This window comes from Zonotrichia albicollis, chromosome 10, assembly GCF_047830755.1.
Source record: "Zonotrichia albicollis isolate bZonAlb1 chromosome 10, bZonAlb1.hap1, whole genome shotgun sequence".
NCBI classification, from domain to species: Eukaryota; Metazoa; Chordata; class Aves; order Passeriformes; family Passerellidae; genus Zonotrichia; species Zonotrichia albicollis.
The window spans coordinates 33,001,379-33,024,319 of record NC_133828.1 but is presented as its reverse complement, the minus strand read 5'-3'; the positions used below and the strand labels follow the sequence as shown (position 1 = coordinate 33,024,319).

The window sequence follows — 22,941 nt, the reverse complement described above, 5'->3', positions numbered from 1 at the left end:
CTGTATGCTCCCAAAGAAAACTTCCCGCTGATTCAAGGTTCTTGCACATTAAGAAAAGATGTCTGCAGCTCCTGAGCTCATTCCCCCTGTGGATTAATGGTCCATAAGGGATTCTTTGTGCCAAGGAGGAGTAAATCACCCTTCCTGCTTTTGGCAGGCAGGAACACAACTGGGGAGATAAATGCTTTTACATTTCTCTGAACTTTGCTGTTGCTCCTTGGTAAAGGATTTCCCTTCTGGAATCCATTAAAACCTGTGAATCTCAGACAAAGACTCTTCTTCCTCCTCCCACGTTCTGTGTGAGATGCTTAATCTCAGCATCCTGGGGACATAACCATTTGTGAGCTGGAAGCTGAGCATGAGCTGAGCCCTTCTGCTCTCGAAGATTCCTCTGGCTTCCTTTGCTTGCAATGAATGAAACCTTTCATTGTGACAGCCTCTGATTTCTGTCAGAAGGTTCATGACTGACTGGAGCAACAATGGGCTGGCAGAGAGGTGTGAAACTCTTTAAAAAATGTGGCACTGCTTAATAAATAAAGATCAGCTTTAAACACAGGGGAGAAAGTGAGATGAGGTACAGCTGCATGACACTGCTTTTAAGAAAAAAAATGCAGCCTGGACTTTTCCTCCCTCTCCACAAATTGCATTTCCTTTAAGGAAAAGGTCATGCCTTCTTTCCCAGGCTGCCACAAGCCTTCCCCACACAGGAAGCACATCCTGTGTCCTGTTTTCTCCAGAGTCCAGCAGCAGAACAGACAGCAGTATAACTTCCATGCTGCTGTTACTGTGCTGTTTTTAAGTGACCTGAGTACCAAATCTCTGGCTGAATCTTCCCCCGCCTCAGTCGTGGTGCAGCCCCAGGGCCTTGCAGAGCTGCCAGCTGCTGAAGATGGCCACAGGGAGAAATACAAGCTTTGGAGGGCTGGATGGCTATTTTTGTCAGATATGAAACTGCAGCAGTCACTGGGGGGAGATGTGGGAGGGGGAAAAGCGCATGTTCTGTAATTGAAGATTGTGTCTGTGATTTATTCCAGAAGAAAAGGGTAGATTTTCCTCATTGAATGAGAAAAAGAGACTTGGAGACCATAACAGGTAGCACATGCCCTTTTCCACCCCTGTGTTTTCCCTCACAGCTCACACGTGAGAAGAAGCTGGGGACCTGCCCTGCCCAGTCATGTCCTGCTGCCTGCAGCACAAAGCAAGGTCCAGGACTTGTGGGTGGCCAGGGGAAGTTTGCCAGGGAAATAGGGATAAATGTGGGTGTTCAGCTTTGCAATTGATTTTGTTTTCCACTACTTGGCACTTCAGGGCACCAGCTTGCTGTCTGTGGACATGGGCATCCATATCCCTTAGAGGATAATTTCCTCCCACTCCCCCCTCCACTGAAAATATCCTTGGTGAGAGGAGATGTAGCAAGAAATGCAAACTCTTTCCCTTAACAGGCACAAAGGCATGGCATGTCAGCTGTGGCTGAGGGTTATATGTCTCTCCAGACTCCCAGGGCCACACACATCTGTCTTTTCCATTCCCCAATCTTGCTGGGATATTCCCAATCCATCTTCTAGCTAATGGGATTTGGTACCAATTTTCCCTGTCCTTTGTTTCACTGCCACTGCACAATGAAGTGATGCTGTGGCATTACCAGAGCTGCCTGTGTCTCCCTTAGCCCTCACCAGCTGCTAGGTTACACCAGCATTAAGGAAATGAGACTTCCTTTCCCAGGGACAATGGGAACAACTCTTCCCATCTGCTACAGAGTCCAGGACAAGTGATGGCCAATGTGAGTTTGATCCTGATGGTGTTGGCTTTTCTTGACTAACCAGGACTTAAAATCCTTTTAATCTCTGCCCATGGAAGTATTGCATGGAGCTGATGGGCTGTCTTAGCCACTAGAGCCAGTAGCAGATGTTTAATGGAGAGTTAAAGCACAGGCCAACCATCAAGGGATCTGAGGAATGGGAAAGTTTTGAGCCAGAATTTGTAATTCAGTGTTTAAATGGGTGCCTTGGGGTATAAAAGCTTTTGCATGTACCAGTGTTTCTCATATGAAGTACTTTAACCTCCTGCTCACATCCAGGCTTGGCACTTGGCGGGACTGAGCCTTGTCTGCCGCTCTTCCTGAACGAGATCTTTTAACTTGGACTTGAAAGAATTCAACCTTTGAAGCTCAGCATTACTGAATGCACAGCTGGTGGCAGGGAGCAGGGAACTCCTCTGTCCAGTTCTCCCAGGCAACTCCAGTGCCTGCAGGGCTGTTTGACCATGACTTTATCATTTTGTCCCCTCCATCTGTGCAGCAGCTGCCCACCCAGCAATGATAAAGGTTTTTGTCTGAAGCCAGCTGTGCACCCAGCACAGCACAGAGAGGTGGTGGTAAGCCTAGACCTTGTCTTGGAATGCAGCCAGGGAAGGGAACATCTCTGCCACCCCTTCTTCCCTCCTCATTAATCAGGCCTCCTCCTTCTCAGGTAAAAATATCCAGTGTAAGGTCTTAAAGAGTTAAAGCCAGGCTGCTGTGCATGACCCTTCTTTATAGAGCATGTGCTTCTCCTAGGGGGCCCTTCCTGCTGGCTGTCTCCTAAAGGGACTTTCAAGAGCAAAGAAGCTAAAAGGACAATCCTTAGAGCTCCTGCTTGTGGGTTTAACACTCATGGGTGTTGTAGGGGAAGAGGGAAAACTACCACATCCCATGAAAGGAGCCAGGTGGCTTTAGAGAGGCAGACATTCAGGTCTTTTGGAAGAAGGAATTAAAATTGACAGAGAGGCCCTGTAAAGCTGAGGCCTCAGGCCTGTTTTATCCACTCCTTTAAGTTTTCTATTTGATCTATAAAGACATAACCAAAAAAATGCAAAAAGGAAGTGGGCTTTACTCCTCTCTTGTAACAGATACATACTTGTGTCCAAGCCCTGCCATGGCCTGAAGTACAGCACAGCTCCCCCTGAAATAAATTGCAGCTCACACATATCTCAGGGTGGAACTTGGCTCTTAAACAAAATTTAATGGGAGTCTGCTCTGGCTGAACTCTACTTATGACTTCATATTTTCCAGGGCTGTGCTGCTGCTGTTGGCTTGTTCATTTTTCTTTATTTTTTTCTTTTCATTCTCTTTATAGTAATAGGTGTTTCAGTGGGATAACTTGACCTTATGAGACTGTTCCAAAGCATACTTCTCTGGAGGCAGTGGTAAATAGTTTTGATATATTATAAAAGAGCTTTGAGAAATTTTCAGGCTGTCTCATGACTGCTTGAGAAGGCAGACTTCTGCAACCTGTTAGGCAGCATCAACTGGTGAATTAAACTAGGAAATTGGAAAGCAGAGAAGGTGTAAAGAGGCTACATATTATGTTTCTGGCTTGATTCTGTCGTGTTTCTCACACTCATAAAATGGAGTTTTCAAAACTTTCACCGTCGGCCCAACTGAGCAGGTGGAATGTGTGAGAGAACCGATTTCAAAGAAAGCAGAAGCAGTTTAGCAGCGAGAGCTCTTGCAAATCCCACCTTGGGTGTGAACCACTCGGTGTTTCCCTTGGTGTGCTGGGAACGTGCCCTGCTTTGGGCCAGCAGGGCCAGCAGTGAGTGCTGCTGGTGCTTGGCCACGGAGCCCCACGGCTGCTGGTGCAGCTGAGGAGCAGCAGCACCTCTGCAGGGAGGGTGGCACAGGGTGACAGCTCTGCCCTGGGTCCCCATCTGACACCTGAGAGAGGGGCCTGACTTCTCAGTGCATTCCAATATAATCTTACACAGGAAATACCAAGCCCAGCTCTTTCCATGGCCCTCTAGAGCTCCTGTAGCTCAAAGGAGTCGCTGGACTCTGAATGTCCAGAGTTCTCTGCTCTGCTCAGAGCACTCTAGAAAAGAAGTCTCCAGCTTTAACCAGCTGCTTTTCTCTTTATGCTTTTCTTCTGGGGGGCTTGTTTTTCCTTCAGGTAGATTTATGATGTACTTCAAGCACTCAAAAGAGCATTCCTGCTTTTTGCCCTCTCTGTCTGCACCTTGCAAACCTCTCCCTGTTAATGACAGTCAGACTACAGATTGACTTGGGTCAATTTGCGAATAAGCAAATAACCTTCTAAATAAACAATAAATATAAATAAATAATATTAAATGCGGAAGGAGCTTTCATTTTGATGAGCTGGTTTTCTGCTTGGAAGGAAAATGTTTAGGAACAAGACTGCCCTTTGCTGCAGGAATGTAGTGGCCGGCTCAAATCCCAATTCACTGTCAGCTTTCCTCCATGGATATTTCATACACTTGGAGCAGCCCAAAGGCTTTACAGTAAATGAAAAATATGTTGATCAGAGAAGTACCATAGCAAGCATTTGTTGCTGTTGAAAACTACTAGACCATATTTCTTTGCTTAATGACACACATTAATCCTCTATTGAAATTTCCAGGGCTGTCCAAGCTGAATTTGGCTTTAAAGGCTTAAAATGCAGTCCAAACCATGAAAATGTAGCATTCTGACCAAAAAAAAAAAAAAAAAGGAGCTGGAAAAAAGTCTCAGCAATGTTCCTTTGTTTTTCCCCTTGCTATTTAAACTACTAAGAATGTCATCTACAAGCTTTGAAATTATTTCAAAAACATGGCATTTTTTAAATTGGTGACCAGAATATGAATATTATCCAAGTACCCACTGCTACTTCTGTTTTCAGTCCAGTTTCCTAATGAAATGAGTCTTATGTGTTCCTGCTGCCTATCTGTCTGCCTAATCATCTGCTCATCCATGTGCCAGTTCTCATCAGGAACTTTTGGGTCCACTGACTAGTCTCAACCAGATTTGAAACAGAAACAAGAGCCTTGGAAATTAATGTAATTTTCCATGTTGCATGAAAGTCAACACTGTCTACAGAGAGCCATTCAAGTGGACAGTAAAAAACACTCCTTATTGGGGGATTAAATTAAATGAAGTTCTTTTCTACTTAAGAATGTAGCAGCGTCAAGTTTTGGCATGATTAGTTTCCTTCCATAAACATGACTCCAACTTTACAGGCAAAACACAGAGGGTGAGACCCCATTTAAGCACCTACAGGAGATATCAGGCCCTTCTGACCAGGACATGTGGAAAGCTCTGCAAAAAAAATGGGTCTCACTTGCTCACAGCAAGGTTAAGCCCTCAGCACAAGCTTTGGAGAGGGATGATTAAGAGGTGTTAACAATAATGTTTGGGATTTATTTTCCCTAATTATAGACTCTAGAAATCCAGGCTTCTTTAAGCTATTCTAAGTTTGCTTATTGGTTGATGGGAAGGAAATTCCCACACCATACTCCAGGATTCACCACGCTGTGTGGAGGCTGAATAGATCTTGCAAGAAGGCATGTCAGAACAGGACGGGACAGAATAGCTCCAGCTGGAAGAGACACACAGCTATCATCTCGACCAGCTGCCTATCAGTGTCCTTCTGCAGCACCTGTGGAGACAGCTGAGCTCACACAGACTCCTTCCAGCAGTCAAACATCTCATCAGGATGGTTATTAGCCTCCCACTTACATGGTCCTTGACATTAGTAATAAACTGTTAATGAACTTCACAATGTAAATCTGTGCTGAGCAACATCGAGTGTATGGCTTCAGTGCAGGTCTTTTCATGCTTAGCTCTGTTAATCTGTTCAATATGCTATTTTCCTATTTTCCAAATAATTCCAGACAGTTGTCCAAAAATAATACACAAATGATCCTTTTTCCTTTTTCCCCCAACAATTATTGCACAATTTGTCTAGAATAGCTCAGATGAATGATAGATGGTAAAGAAGGTTTGCTGAAATTCCTCAACTCTGCTCAGACAGCTTGAACTGATACGTAAATGCTTTTCAGATAATAATGTGGGCTTTGTCTTTAGAGCAAATATGCAGAAGAAATCTCCATATTCATTGAAGAAACCTTGGGCAATAAGAAATATCGTTGCCCTGAGCTACTATTTGCCTTGCAAGTTTGTAAGGTGTTTCAATATGTTTTATTTTCTTTGTTTAATATGCTCAATATTCAAAGCATTTGGAAGATTGTTTCCACTACAGATATCTCCATTAATAATATTAATCTCATCTGTGCTCCAGGAAAGATCTCTGTGTCCCTGAAGAACATATGCTAAACAACCTGACATTTCCACTTGTAATGCACACTAGACAGCCTTAGGCAAGCACTGGTGTATGAGCTGGATGGAGCTGAATACAATTCATATCAAATAAGCCAGGGGACAGAGCACAGAGAACCCCCATTTCCAAGCATTATCACCTGTTGGACTGCTTTGCTACAAAATATTGACAGTGGGAATGAGCATAAATGAAGAAACCTGCCCATGTTGGGAAAATCATGATACTTTTCTGAGGATAGGAGCCTGGTACTACATTCTTTGAACTCTTTACAGTATTATCAGGCTTTCACCAGTTTCCAGGTGGTTTCTAGGTGCCATTATGTGTAGCTTGATCATATCACCTCTAGTTTAAGCACAAGGTCAAGCTTTTTCATCTCAATGAGAAATAGGCATTTATCAGCCTCAATACAATAATGGCTGTGTTTCTATCTCAGCATGTCTCTGTTTATTAAAATTAGTTTTCTGACAGCAGCAGAGTCAGTGGAGCACTCTTGCTTTTGGATCTATGCCCCCTAAATCCCACCCCCAGCATACAGAGGCTCCCTCCCTCAGCAGCTCCCCATGGGTTACTGCACTACTGACTGCTGCTAAACAGAGCTTAAAAATGCTGAGTCCTCGCTGCCTTTCCTTTACTGCTGGGCCACTCTGGTCTCCCTTTTCTCTCCAGTCTGCAGTTTTCATGAAAATTGAAGCAGTCCTTATCTTTGCCTGCTTTTCCTTTAAAAACAGTTGGAGTTGAATAATGGAGTCAAAATTTGTGAAGGATAAAAGGACAGTCAGGCATATAGCGGGAACAGAGAAAATCAGTGCAAAAATGCTGTTGAATGTATTTGATGAAAATGTTTCAAATTCTAGCAAGTGGTTCTGACTGTCTTTGTTAGGGGGACTAATTTTAACTAATGTTTGTGTTCATGCCAAATCCATAAATGCTTAGTGCCATGTCCATAAAAGAGGGTATATTTCAAATGTAAACCAAAACCTAATCTTTAGAAGTTATTTTGATCATAAAATCAAGCACAACAACATTAAGAAACAGAGATCACCTTATCCTCTTAAGAAACAATCAAAAGGCTTGAGAGTCTGGTCTGAGGCTGCTAGACCTGTTAGGTACAAATTAAAAGCTTGTCTTGGTAAATAATTACAAGCAGTTTAGCAGTTAAGTTGTCTTACTGCTTCATGTAACCACTTACACAAGGGACTGGGAAGAATAATCACCTACTCCAAGATCTCTTGGCCTCTGACTGTTCACTAAAAGGTTCTGACTCAAATTTTTATGCTTATGTTTTTAACATTAAAAGTTTAGATCAGTGGAATATGCTGTTTTCATGAACTGTTTATTGAGAATTATAAGATAATTATCAGCTGCTGGTCATGAGATGGGCTTTCACTATGTCTGTGGTCAGCTGCATGGATTACCTATGGTCATCTGCAAATTTGCAATGATTAATCAGTTAAGCCAGCAACTCCTGTCTTTTCAGCTTTGACCTCAGTGAAGGAGCACATGGCTGGTTTGTTCCCATTTTGGTTCAACAAAAATGAGTAGAACTTAAAATTGTTGACTTTGGGGGAAAGTCAGGCAGAAATTAGCAAGAATCATCCAGTTCACTGGATATTTAGTGTTTCTTTCAAAACCCTCTCATTTATAAAGCCTCAAAAGGAGTACTCTGCCCTAATGAAGAGGGAAAAGGTGGGAGGAGGAGAAAGGCAGGAAAATGTCCTGATCATGGACTGTATGAGACAGATTGATTCATACTCCATTTGTCACTCCTTTCTCAATGAAACAATTCCTGGTCAATTTATCTTCCCCGGGAAGATGTTGTATATGGGCTGGCTGTGACAGCTGTAGAGGAAAAATGTAAATGATGGCCTGGTTACATCAACTTATTTTCATGGACGAGTAAGAAAATTTTGCAGTGATGTAACTATACATATGAAACAGACAAAACAGAACACAACTTCCAGATAGCCACATGTAGCATTTTTTCAATAGATTGGATCTTCCTCTAGGTTCTCACACTCCATGCACCTTTGTATGTTAAAAAGGCAACATTTGGTCTTCAGACACTGAGCAGCTTTCCCATAGCAGCACAGCAAGCACTTGTCACTGCAACATTTATATTACTTCTAAGGAGGCATTGACCATTAAATACACTTGCCAGATGGATTTAATTGCCATCAGAATTGGTGGCAATTCTCAGGGTTCAGTGACCCTGAGCAATGAAGTTAAAGTCTCCAGTAACTTCAAACCAAAAAAAAAAAAAAAAAGAAACCAGTACATGGTTCAAACTGTGAAAGGGGAATTTGAGGGCACCGTCAGTTCTTTTTCAGTTCTTTTTGTGGATAAATGGAAAAGTTAGTTTAAAAAAATCTGTATTTTTTTAGTTTATATAATCCTTAATTTATAATGATTATAAACTAATACACTTTTTTCCTCTTTTTAAATTTGATATGTGTATTTTTAATTTCAAAATATAGAATATATTTTCCCTTTAAAATATCCTTATTATTTTTAACCTAAAATAGTTTCCCAAATTTCATTAATATTTTCTCCTTTTCCCTCTTATCATTAAGGGATATCATATGATTATTTTTTTGACAAGATGACTTTTAGTGTATCTCTCCATCTCTGCTTTTCCCAAGACCCAATGGCAATTTAGCTTCACCAAAGAAGGAGAAACTGTGTGAATGAAACATTATTTCCGCAAACATTGTAAAACTGATTTTCTGTTATTTACTTCATACCATTTTAGAATGGTGAAAAACTATTTTGCTAACACTGTATACTAGAATCAAATGAGATTAAAATTATGTGACAATCTAATTAAACTAATTTGATAATTGCTTTTTATCCTTTCTGTGTTATAAAGTGTCAAAAATCTTGAACAGACCTTTATTTGAATGAAACTGTACTTAGTCTGTTTGGAATTAATGACAAAGTACTTGTTAGCTGGGATAACAAAGAATTGGACCCTCTACAAAAATAACCCTTAATTTCATAGGTATTTTTAATCTGCATGATGTAACTTTCATTTTCAACACAATCCATTTACTTGTCCAAAAGATCATGTGATTGTTGTTGTTATATGACACCATTATTTTCCTTATAATAATTTAGTATACAAGTGGCAGCCAAATTATTCTGTCTCTTTTCCAGATTGACAGATGAGAAACTGTTCCTTAATTTTGAAAGAGCAGCCTTAATGTGTTTCATGGTCTAATGGGAGATGGTGATGACTTTTTCAGCCGAATATGTCAAATTGATGGGTTCAGGCTGATGACCCTTAGGGACAAGAGATGCCAGCTCTGGCAGGGCACTGCGCACTTACTGGCAAATATTAAAATAGGTAATGACTTTTTTTTCACTCAGAATGGCCTCAGTGTGATGCATCTGATATTGTAACGGGCCAGAGAGCAGCTTGAGCAATTAACATATTTCTAACATGAAGTTTTCAGAAGTTGGTTCGACTCATTTTTACAGACACAGCTGCAGTGAACCAGTTCTAACTATAGCTTGTAAATTAAATTGGTGTGCTGAGGTTAATAGATTAATGATTTTCTCATGAATGCAGTGTGTTGGCAAGGCGCAAATATAAACCAAAGGGCAAGGAGGACATACCATAGTTGCATAAACAATGGAGGTGTTAAGACTTCATTAGTTTTTCTATACTAAGTGTGTGATAAGAAAAGTCCTGCGTCTGTGGAGAAAACAGGGACACATTAGGACCTGCTTTTCCAGTCAAGAGGAACCATGGCTGCTAAAGAGCCTACAAAGAACAAAAAGAGCCCCTTGGAAAGGAACAGTTATGATAAATACATTTCTATATAAAGAATATTTTAAAAAATTAAATTGCAGTAGTTACGGAAAAGGTTTTTAACAACTACAAAAGCTGCCTAGTGGACTCCATATACTCCTCAGTGCTTTCAGAAGTTTATAATGTTTTACTGAACCAAATCAAATACCTGAGTATCATCTTGAGCGGAGGCAATTAGAACCTCACCTAAATTCTTTACATAAAAAGGCAGTCCTCTTTTTAAATTACAACTTTTTAAAAATGAGGCAAGATTAGTATGGTATGTTGTGCTAGGTCAATTGATACAAGCCAAAAAATAGGCAAAAATTTACTAGACTCTGAACTACTCACTAAACTGCATTTCATTTGTCTTGTTGTAACCAAAGTTATTTTTCAAATGTATGGAAGAAGCAAAGAACAATCAATACTGAGGTAAAACCCTCCTCTGAATTCCGTCTCTATCTGGCCTGAGCCATGAACTGGATTTATGAACTATCATTCAGTTTGAACATCTCCCTTGTTTACTGGACATGCATGGATAGATAGTAGGAATGTTTAAGACAAAACCATTAAACATTTAATATCCAAGTTCTAAAGACACATTTCAGCCTACAGACAGAGACTGCTTACACACCACTGCCTGAAACAACTCAGTCAGTATTTGGGGTGGTTCTGCAAAGCAGAACCCTGGATATACTGAGGTAAGGGTGGGCTGTTCCTCACCTGGAAAGTCCCATTAGCAGCAGATTTTCATAAAGTGATTAGGTGAGCTGATTCGAGATGAAATCTTCCTGTGTGTTTCCTAGCCCACATGCCTAAGAAAGCCCTGAGAAGGAAATGACTGCCTTAAGGATTTCAACCCATCATTCACATGGATTGAATAAATTTCAACCACTTCTCATGCAATGAACAGGAGCATCAAGAGAGAGAATAGGCTGCGAAAGAAAGCACTTAAAGACCTACTTGAGTATAATTTAGCAGCCAAGGCTTTGTCTGAGATTGTAACAGAATGGAGCATCCTGATAAGAGATGCTGGGGTTGTTAAGAATCAAAAGCACAAGCCTGTGGGTAGGAAGATCCTGAAAGACAGGAGCAGGAGCAGGAGCAGTGCTGCCTGACTGCTGTGGAGTGGCTTTGAAACCTGTGTTGTCAGAGCTGCTTATCACACACAGATATCTGTATATTCACTCAGCCTGACAAACTCCCAGATGCAGGATCACCCACAGCTGCATGGGAACCATGACAATGTGAGTTGTAATCTCGGGCTTTTCATTCTCTACTCCACACTGCCAGCTTCAGCCTGGAACTTTATTTTAGGAAATTGGAGAGGCCTTGAGAAGTCTGGGATGAGGTCTTCAGTTACAGCATCAAATTGTCCTTGTGTATTGCACAGTAGAGATTTGGCAGTTCACACCAGTAGATTGGAGCTATCCTGTAGGGTCATTCCCATGCATTCCTGTCAAATGTGCCAAATGGGGGTCCCCTTGCAGATACGGTTTTCCTTCCATGCTTTTCCCACGTGTAAATCCATAGTAATTAAGCACATAGGTGCTTAAATTGTTGATTAAGGTCCTGAATAAGAACCATCAAGAGTAAAAATACTGGATTTTTTTTTCTGGAAACTAATTTAGCAGGCAAAAATGATGCCTGCAAATTAGAAAGCTTGAAGCTTTCTACAAGTTTATTCTATGTGTCACAAATAATAACCACAGAATCACTTAAAAGTATTGTTTCCTGCAAGGAGCAAGATCTAAACTCTGAGCTTTCTATGCTAAATGGAAGAAAGTATTTGGGGGATGAATATGCCCTTTCCCACTACCATGTAAGTTGAACAGCTTGTCAGTTGGAATATCTTAACATGGTCAGGCTTCTAAAGTAGAAGTCTTGCTCACTGATAAGTCTTGCATCTTTATCAGGACTGCCATTATACTTTGTATTTTCCATAAAGACCTGTTCTCTGGTGTCACAAAATCATGCCAAAACCTCACTTTCCATCTACAAAGCACATTTAGTCCTTGGCATTGTAAAGAACTGGAAAGATTTACTTGAATGAAGCTCAGATATAAAGAAAGTGAAAATTTTAACAAAAAATTTTTTTAAAGTCATTGTCATAATTTTGGGGCAGAAAGTGATTTATGGCTTTTAGTGGTTCAGATTTGCAATTTATAGAACAAAAGAAATCATTACAACTATCAGAAAAGTGCATAATGAGAATAGGAGAGTGCTGAACCTCAAGCAATGATTTTCACTCCTGGACCTGCCCACTTCAAACAAGTGTTCCTTAGCCAAAATGGAAGGGTATCGATTAAAACTAGGGGGAGGAGGAGAACTACTAAAATTCATAAAAATCAATTTTTAGTGGAAAATTGCACCTGAAGGAGGTAGCTTAACAAATTTAGCAGGAATGAGTCACCACTGGCTATGCTAACATACAAGTAAGTTGCGCTGGTGTGCCACCTGTGAAGCACAAAACCAGAGATCTACATGCAGTATTTAAGTCAGGAATATTTCTAGGACTTTCACAAGCTGCTGCCTTCTCAGCAGGATGTGATTGATGAGAATGAGACAGGTAGCAATTGTCATTCTATTGCAAAAATTCCTTATCTGTAAGTTTATGAGCAAAACTGGAATTTGATGAATGTCAGGTCATGACACAAAAGCATTTCTTTCTTATCATTCTGGCTTTAGAAACATATTCTCCAGCAACAGACAATTTGATTTGTGTGTTCTGATCTTGATTTGGTCAACTCATTCTGATGGCCAGAAATTTTATGAAAAACATGTTTCCCCACACTCTTTTGATTTCTGTGTGTCATGGTAACCAGCGGCAGTAAATAACAGCAATGTTCAAGCACTTTCAGAACCAGATTGTAGCTGGACAAGAGCCAATATAACAGAGAGAGGAAGTTTTGCCATGACAATATAGCAGCATATAAGACAAAAGATGTCCTTGGAACAAAACAGGTTCAACAGCAGCTATTGAAGCACAGACCTCTGAGCACTCTGCATGTGAAGAGGAGCAGAGTAAAGAAGGTACAAGAAGGCCAAAGCCATTGCTGAGCTAAATGTTCCTTCAGGAAGCTGGATGTCTTTTTTGCCTCAGAAAGTGAAGGTTCAGTCCTCAGTAGTGCAGGAATGCACTGTATTTCTCACACAGACTGAGTTTAGAGAGGCCATGCTGAGGTTCCTGGCCAAGCACGGATTCCCTTCTGGACAGCAGCCACTGTGTCACTCCTGCTCAGGGAAGATGGTCCCATTCCATCCCACATGCCTTGCGTGCTCCTCAGCCATATTTCAGGAAGGACGACACTGCTTGAACCTCAAACAACACCGATACTTTCACACCTGCCTAGCAGTACTGTAACATTGCCATGAATCACATAGCTATTTTTGGACAAAGTGATATTTCAGAGACAGTGAAACAGGGATTAAGAGGTGTCTCTGTGCTCTACATCAACATTGCTCCAAAACTGATCTGGGGAGCAGACCTTGACTGTCTGTCTGGTCATTGGTGGTATCTGCAGTGTTCTGGCACTCCAGCTGATGCAGCCAAAGGAGGTCTGGGAGCACAGCAAGCCTGTTCTGTGGCCAAAAGGAGACACACAAAGGAGTAGCCAGGCCCTGGTTCTTGTAGTAAAATGGGAGCTGTGGTGGGAGAAGCCACATCACGGTGTCAGCTGAAGGGCACAGCTCTGCCAGATTAGCAGATCTGTGCCAGCTGTACCATAGCTCAAGATGAGTTCTGCATTCTGCTGCAAACCTAGAAAGGTGGAAACGAAGACTTTTCTGCAAAGTGATGATACTGTAATCCATTATCAAAAAGCACTGTGATGGCAAGTCCTAGAGATAAGGCTTGTTATCTGAATCTGAGAGGCACACCAGAATGCCAGGTATGAGCAGAGTTACTCATGAACCTTTTTTTAATTAAGGGGATAATAATTTGATCTGGAATTAATGTTTGGCAGCAAGCTGTTGGCTTGGGAAGCACTTTGGAATTCACACCTTCAAGTGTTTGATTGCTGCAGAGGAGCCTGCTTTTTTGGCATGCAGCATGTATTTGGTGTGTGAAGAAATACAGAGCATTTTGACCTTGAGGCAATTAATCTCTTCTGAGCACGTGGGTTTTGAATAGACATAGACATAATAAGAGTTTTTAAATTACAGAAAATGTGCTCAATCTTTCCATCGGTATATAGATGGAAGAAAATGTGGGAAGGATCTCTGGGGGAGAGAGAAGCGCTCTTACTTTCTGAAAAAAAAGCACCTCTCATGTTTGAGAAAAGGTGGATGCTTTGAATCTCAGCTCTTCTCAGTTTGCTGCAAACTGATGTTAAGAGACTGGACATGAGCAAGGAGAGTTCTGCTGATAGTGTTTTGTCCTTGAATCACATATACAGATATAGCAAAAGGCAGCTCAGGTGTCAACTATAGTGTCACTTTAGAGAAGGATTTCAAGTTACATTTTCACCTTTTCCAGAGAAATTTTGTATGTACTCCATTTACCAAAGGGAAATTTTAAATAAAATTTTAAATAAATTACAATCCGAATATGTTATTTGATTTAACAGCACTGAATTCAGACTTACTCCACGTGGGGACTGTGTTTCATACCACACACATGAGAGGCTTGCTGTGATTTCAAATGTAAGCTGTAAAGAAAACAAATGCAAAGATTAAAAAGAGGACATTGCAGATAAATAAATACTAATTGAAATCAATACACATAGATTAATTTGCACCAAATCAAGATCCAGACCATGCTCTGAAGAGCCATAAATGGGAAAATAAATAGACATCAACCTTTTTTCCCCCAAAACTACCTTTCTGAGAGTAATCACAGTACCTAAATGCTCTTAATTTAAGCATTCACTGGAGGATGTTACAGGTAAGTGCTCATAATACACAGTAGGTGTTTCCCTGGGGGCCATGATAGTTTGCATAATGTGCTAGCTATTTCTTTTCCAGTGCTGTGATGGCAGAAAACTGTTACAGTAAGGCTAACTCTAATGTGAATTTTCATAAATGTCTTTTGCTAACAATATCTATTGATTAAGTTCCAAGTTTCACAGGTTAAAATAATACAAAACTGCCAGTATAGTCTGCTCCTCCAATTTCGTTTTTATAATTAACTTTTTTATGTTCTATTCTATTTATAGATGGAGAAGTGGAGAGCCCCACAGCTGGAGCAGATGTGGCTGTTATTGGAGGTGAGTAGCAGACCATACTAAGCAGCACCATAAGAATTAAACCAGCAGGTTTGTTGATTTCTTGCATTTTGCAAAACCCCTGCTTCGCTGACAAGACAACAGGAGCGGCACAATTAGAGTTAATTAGGCCAGTGGGAAATCTGCTCCCAGAGGGGCTATTGGCAAGATAACAAGATGAGATAATGAGCACAAACCATACACTGAGCAGTACCACCCTCATCCATTCCCCATTTTAGGACAAAATACCAAGCAGTCCAGCAGAAAAGTCAGTCTCTGATTTCCCTGGAAATCCAGTATTCACTGGATCAAGCTTGTCCTTCAGCACAGAGCTGGTGCAGCACCTTTGATTTGAGCAATGTTAGCTCATACCAGCTGACCCTTTATTGTTGCAGAATTCACCACACTCTATTTCCTGGTGTTCCATTAAAGCTCTCTCATGCATTTAAACTAAATACAGTTGTCAGAATAAATGAGCAGAGCTACGTTCACGGAGTGAACCTGTCTTTTTATTTTTATTGTGTTTGTTCATTTCCATGCTAACACACTAATTTCAGTCATTCACAAGGGGCTATACCAATCATTAGTGCAAATTGGTGAGGTTCTGCTATATTTCCCTCAGGTCCCATCTCCTGTAACTTTAATTTCAGCTTTCTATGAACAAGAAGCAGGTAAATTGATTTGTACTTAGTCCCCTAGGCTTATTAATATTGTGCTACATCTAAAGCCTATTAGAGCCTCTTGTGTCAGGGGATACCACTGAGGTCCTAAAAATTGATGAAGCCCACGCTGCAACCATGATATTATTTTCAACTTGAAGTTCTTTGTATAAGTGATTTCATTTCTGCTAGCAGTAACTTTACGTTCCAGAACCAAGCACCATGAAATCTGGGGGATAATGTTAAGGCTTTATATATACTATATCTTTAAAGACAGAGTTATAATCTTTATTTGCCCTGCTAATATTCTGTCTATTCCTATGGCCTTATGCCAGTAGGGTATAAACACTCAGTTTACTGATGCTGATAAACCTAAAGCTTTGGAGATACCTACTCTTGCCACTTATCTTGAATATAGGATGCAGAAAAAGGGTACTCCACCTTCCTGTCGTTGTCTCTGCAGAAAAGTAGGCATTTCCAGGGAGCAGTTCTTTTTACAAAACATAAAATTCAATTCTAGAAGAAATGACCCCACACACACAGCAGGGAAAGACCTAGGAATGTTCTGTTCAAGTTCTTTTTATTGTGTATTTCTTTAATATTTGGCTTATTCCTGGATTCATATGAATATAGAATCAGCTCAGTATCATGTACTCATACAGAATCACAGCAAAAACGTTTATAAGCACATTTTGGATCCATGAAAAAAATAATGTTTAAAAATTTAGAAAAGACACACAAGTTTAATAAACTTCAAAATACTTAATTTTTTTCAGAATTTTTAAGTCCATAATTTGATCTGGGAGGAAAGGGATAGAGTTTGTAGGTCTTTTAAGAATGGACTTGTCATGAACTTGTCTCTTTTAATGGACTTCTACCTTTCACAGTGGAAAAGGATCATGAATTTCCTTTTTTTCACTAGGAGTGTTTCCATTCACCATTTAGTCCTATGCACATTGAGGTCATCTATAGAAATTTTTGTCCAGTCAACACATAGCTGGAAATTAATTGAGAGGACAAGAAAGATCTACCCAGAACCTCTTTCTTCTGCCAGGTGCCACTTTCACATTCATTACAATCAAACTTTCTTAATTGGAGCGCAGAATGAAATGGCAGCTTGCAAATACAGAGCAGTTCCACAGCTCTTGCTATTTGTTTAATGTTCCCTATGAAATGCTCAGTGTCCTGAACATTTCCTGAAATTGAGAACACTTGAGAAGGCAGTGTTGGGTTGTCTGCAGCACCCCCACCCCGGGTGTATGTTACCAGAAGGATGAAAGAAACCCATTGGTTTCCCTTTACGGTCTTTTATTTCTCCTCATTTGAAATGAACTTTTAGCTCCAATATGTTCAATCAAATCAAGCCATTGGTTTAAAAGGAAGCTAGTGAGAATTTTTGTGGTATTCCTGTAACATCTATATCCCACCTTGGTTTTTGTAGCATGTTCTGACTCTGCAACAAGCAAACCCCTTATGACACACAGGCTTTTCCCTACCCAGCGACTCAGGTCATGACGTCTGGCTGTGAGACACTTCTCATATTTTACCACTGGTGATAGATTTAAGTGGTTTCTTTGCCCTAGGTGTGATTGCTGCCGTGGTATTTGTCCTCATCTGCCTGCTGGTGGTGATGGTGCGCTACATGTACAGGCACAAGGGCACCTACCACACCAACGAGGCCAAGGGAACCGAGTTCGCCGAGAGCGCCGACGCCGCTCTGAAGAACGACCCCGCTCTCCAGGAGGCAGTGGATGAGAGCAAGAAGGAATATTTCATCTGAGAGGCAAGGATTTCCATGGAGACTTCCCCGGGGGAATCAGTCAGAAATGTAACATCAACAGAAGTACTGAGAGGTGGATAATACGAGGATACAGGCGAGCATCCTAATTGAAAACTATCTCTCTGCTTTTTTTTGTCACTGGGTTGTTTCTTTTCCTCTAGCAGTGAAGAACTAAATGCCAGATACTTGCCTGTTGATTTTATTAGCAACACAGCTGGTCACAGTTGAAATCAATATCAGATAAGAAGAAACAAAATCTCAGTATGAGTGATACACCAAAACCAGATAAAGATAGCAAATGTCAAGCCTTGACATTTGGTGAAAATAGCAGATGCCAAATGAAAACATCCTCTTAGAGTTAATGATGCATCCTATTCTGATATGATGAAGAACTACCTGAAATTGAATTTCAAATGGTAACAGAACAAACATTAAACTAGATAAAGGTGATCTAGCTTGAAAAAAATAAATCTGTAGCCCAGATATCCCCTCCCATCCCCTTAAATGTGCATTTTTATTGGCACAGGTGAGTTGATGTTGGTTTTTGGGGGGGATTTACACTGGGATTTTTTTTAATATTTGAATTTTATACATATATAAAAATCAAAGACACTTCAAAGAAATAAAACTCTTGGAAAACATGGAAAAGGTAAGAGTGAAGGATTTATTACTGACTTTCTCTGCATGGCAGCTTGAGAACTGCAAAATGCTGGAATTTACACTGTAGTATACAATAGTCAGTAGATGTACAAATATGATTCCAGTTAGTCTGTAGGTTTTCTGCACACATGCATAAATAGATAGATATTAAAAGGTAAAGCATCCTGGTTTGAGCAGGCCCTTTGAAACAATGGAGCTCAGCTACATTTTTTCCATGTAAGATATTTTTGCCTGAATATTTATTTATTTATTTTGCATTAGAAAATTCTCTGAGTGCCCGCCAGCAGGATTGTAGATTTTTGCAGGGAGAGGAATGCAGTTCTGGTGCAGATATGAGTACATCTTTCACAAATGCAACCTTATGACTGTCACTATAAAGCAGCTTGTTCATCTGCATCCCACTGGCTTTATTTCTCACTCTGTGTGGCTTCTGTGTATCCTTTGCAGTGTGCTAGACCAGAGAATTACACTGACATCTATGCTTTATAATAAATAAATAAATAGGTTATTCATGGTGGGTCACATGAAAAGATCTTATTCCTCACCTAAGAATCAACGGTGATGAGTTTATTTACCCCAGTAAGTTGGCTTCCTAATTGAAGCCCACAATTACCTCCAGAAATAGGATAATTGTTCTCTGCACCTGCTCATCCACAGCTGTCATGGTGCCCTGGACTACTGAAAATAGAGGTGGAGAAATGCAAGATAACAAACAAGATACTGATGAGCTCTGCTCAAGCTGATATATTTTTTCCTATGCTTTGATCTATATATGTGTGTACATTATATATAAGTCATCTACAGCTGTGCTTTCAAGACACTGTTGCTCATTCTTGGCACCAAAGCTCTGGAAAGATTCTGGACTTGGTGTTCATTACTGACATTGGCCTCAAAAATGCTGTAAGAGATCCGTGCAAGGTAAGACTCTGAGGACCCAACTGAAGAAACGAGATATTTTTGTCTTTCAATCACAGTCTCAGTTTTTGGTCAGTTCTTGAAGAAGATGGACTCTGAATTATTTTTAGAATCCCAGTACCTTTAATTTTGAATGTTAAATCTACATGTTAGCATTTTAACCAAAGAATGTGAAACTTGTGCCAAATTTATTAAATGCTTAAGATACTTTCTGTAACATACCATTGCAGAACCACATTGTATTCTGTGGCTAGTGCAGTGTAAAATGCACAAAACATAGAGCTGAAATATTTGATATTATGCACCTATCTCCTTCTTAGACCAATTAATATTTTAATTATTTTAAAATATTAATAATTTTTAAATCATTTTGCTTCTGAAATAGGAACTATTTTATTTCTCTAGGACAAGTGTTAGAAAAAAAAATCACCAATCTTAACTGTAAGACTGAGTTTATAAAACTGAAGACCCTTGATCCTCCAGTTCAATAAAAATATAAATATTTCCTTTGGGAAAAAGATAACTCGGGTGATTTGAGCTCTGCTGCATCTCCCACAAAAAGTGTGGGAACACCAAAAAATTTTCCTCCAGCCCTAGAAGGACGTATAGAGGATGACCAGCCTTTTGTCCCCTTTCATACATTCAGAATATGTAACTTTATCATAACTGTTAAAGAAAATTGACTTAACAGAAAAGTGTGATGGACATAGGTAATAAATTCCTGCCTCTCTCCTCAGTCATGAATTCTGGCTTTTGCAAGTTGAGCTTGCAGATTTTAATTAGACACCTGTGTACTACCTGTTACACACGGGAAACTGACTTGGTGTTTCTTTTGGTGTGGGTGTGAGCTTTTAAATTATGATTTAGACAAAATGCCACACTGGAATTGTAGAGGCCAGATTTTCTGTTGGTATAGCATGAGCTCAGTGGAGCTCAGGCAGTTCTTACCAGTTCAGTCAACTTCAGACTTGGTGTCATTGCTTCCCTTAAATCTCAACTGAATGCAGCTTCTGGCCTCTGACTATATCCCCCCTTTGTAGCTTAGTTAACTATCTTTATCCCATTTTTCCTGTTTATCTAGGCTGACAAACAGTCCAAGCATTCAGGAACAGCTTCCCTGTTGGCAACAAGCCACTTTGAATAGTTGGGCAGCAGCACTTCTGTCATGAGCTGTGGTTTTAGTGAATTTATTTCTTTACTGTGTCCTTCTGGGTTTCAGGGCCGTGTTTAGAAATTTATAAATTACTCAAGCACACTCAACAGAGAGAAGAACTGGTTTGTGGAGATTTTCTGTTTCTTTGTTTTCTTCAGGAAAAACTTAGCTTTGTAATGAAGAAATCTCATGATATCAGGCGACTGGCACATTCTAATGGCCTCATCCTGCTGTTTTTTACTCATACAATAACTCTACTGTCTTGAGTCATTCAATGCAGTTGTAAAAGGAGTGCATTACAAACTTCCTATAACTTTAACAACTAATTAGCAAAACATCCCTCTGCAAGCAGCATGCTGTGCTGAAACAAACGTTGTGTACAGCGCTGACACATCTCAGTTGGCAGCCGTAGCTTTCCATCACTGATGGTTAAATGATTTTTACAGTTTGCTGCCTGAATAGAATAATTAATGAAACAGATTCTTCTTCCCCCACATGTGGGGTCTCTCTAATGCTGTGGCCTGTTGTCCTGCAGCTCTTTGGTGCCTCATTTTCTCAGCTGTGGCTGCTGTTCTTGCTTGCACTCCCTCATCTCCCATCTGGATCTCTACTGCCTTCTCTATGGCAAAGGATTAGCTATTTACTTATGTAGTTATTTACCTATTTTTATCTATGAAGTTGCTCTGCCCCTCTGTGCTAGCCAATAAAAATTTTCAGAAGGGTTTTAGGTCTGGATTGCCAATGCTACATCAAATTTGAGCAAACATGACTAATCTGACCTGAGACAGATTTACAGAGTGATCACATTTGCCACATTTTTACAGAAAAAAGGTCTAAAAATAGCATTGTAAGTTCTGTAGTTGTTAAATATAATGCTATAAATCTGCAGTGACCATCTCCAATGTTCCTCCCTAAAAAAGGCATCATTATGATGATCCCTCAAGCCACTTGATTTTGTCCTCATGCCTTAAAGCCCTGTGAAAACTTGTTGAATCCCACTTTGCATAGGAAGTCACAGGTCCACATTTACAAGTATAAGTAAGTCATTTTTCAATGATGTATGGGAAAGCAGTGCACCAAAAGGACCAATATGTGCTGAAGTTGGCAGGCAGAAAATAAATATGATCCTGTAGGAACACATGATATTTTTTTAAGATATCTGGAAATTACATAAATTAAACATAGTATTTCTTGTGACATTAGTGAGCTTTAAGAGTGGGTTCATGAAGCTTTCAAATTCTTTCACTGATAAAAATAATCCCTTGCAAAGGGAAATTTACCTCCTTTAAACCATACTTTTTGTCAGTGTTTGAAAAAAGTTTTCACAGATTCAGTATTCTGACATGCCGTCTCAACGTCTTGAGCTCAATTTCTTCAATAACTTTATGAGCATAACTGACAGTCCTCCCCTGCACAAACATGACTGCTTGCCCATCTCAGCCTCTGAAGCATCATTCCAGCTCAGCAGAGTAATTCTGTCCAAAAGAATTCAGTCCCAGTTGTGTGTCTGGCTAGCCAGACCATGGACCTGGTGTGCATTTTTTCTGGGGCTTGGCCTCTGCTGTTCCAGGTTTTCCCCAGTTCCCATATGCCACTGCACATTAATACAGACCTGAGGAGAATTTAGTCAGCCACTTGTCAAGGAAACAAGGCATACGGAAATATACAGATGTGTAATTTTTTTTCTTTTTAGAATACCATGACCAAATCACTTTGGGTTACTATTAAAAATAGGACTGTGGGATTTCTCAGAACATCAAGTTTTCTCTTAAATCAAGTCTGGGGATCACGGGGGTACACCAGCACATGGAAATAAAAATGACTATTTTCTTTCAACAAGGAATGTAGACAAAGTGCTGAAACATTTATAGTCCCAGGATAAGCAGAAAACAGCTGCACTACTTAAAGCCTGCACAAATTCCTTACAGAACAGAGGAAACAATGAGACAAGATGCTGAGAAAATCAGTAAAGAGGTGCAGAGCAAGAGAAGGTAATCTGATGTCAATAGGGATGGAGAGAAGTTTTTCTTCAAATAAAATAGATATTACTGTTTGGATAAATCAGTGTATTTCCTGACTGTAACTGCTGACAACAAATTTCTTTGAATTTTATGAGATGTTTTCTTTGAATTAATGAGATGTTTGGATTCCTTGTGTGTGAAAATCCAATCAAAAAATGATGGTACATACAAACCAAGAGGACACTCACATTAAATGTATTAAAAGCTGTTTATTGCATTTTCTAAAATCTCTCGTTCTTCTCATAAGAAAGCTTTGTATGTTTAGAAAGTGCAGAAGCCTCACAGCAGCAGCTCATTCAGGACAGAGTACTAAATACTTGAACAAGCAATGGACTCACATCTGATGTCTGGAAATTTGGGTATATAAAGGAAGATAACAATACCAAAATAAAACATAGATGGTGAGCAAAAATTCCAACCATATTATAAAGAAGTTAGATATTTGTTGCAATAGAGATCTTTCTCTAATTAAGGACAGTAGTATTGTAAGCAACTTAAAATAAGGAATCTTTATGCTACATGCCCATTCCTTGTGTGGTTGGGACAGAATCCCACTGCATTCAGTGGGACAAGCATTTTATTGATCATATTTATCCTCCCTGCAAAAAAGTTGTATTTCCACACAGGTCAGAAAGAAACACATTAAATTAAAATGCAATCTTTATAAGTG

At 40.0% G+C, this 22,941-nt stretch overlaps 1 protein-coding gene across 1 annotated transcript in view; it reads left to right on the top strand.

Moving 5' to 3' along the window:
* GYPC (glycophorin C (Gerbich blood group)) overlaps positions 1-22,488 on the top strand; it is a 32,561-nt gene extending 10,073 nt beyond the window's left edge. The window contains exons 2-3 of the mRNA XM_005485185.3: positions 15,036-15,086; positions 17,326-22,488. Of these exons, the coding sequence (XP_005485242.1) occupies positions 15,036-15,086; positions 17,326-17,522 (248 nt within the window). The 3' untranslated portion in view covers positions 17,523-22,488. The remainder of the gene's footprint in view (positions 1-15,035; positions 15,087-17,325) is intronic.
* Positions 22,489-22,941: the final 453 nt, after the last annotated feature.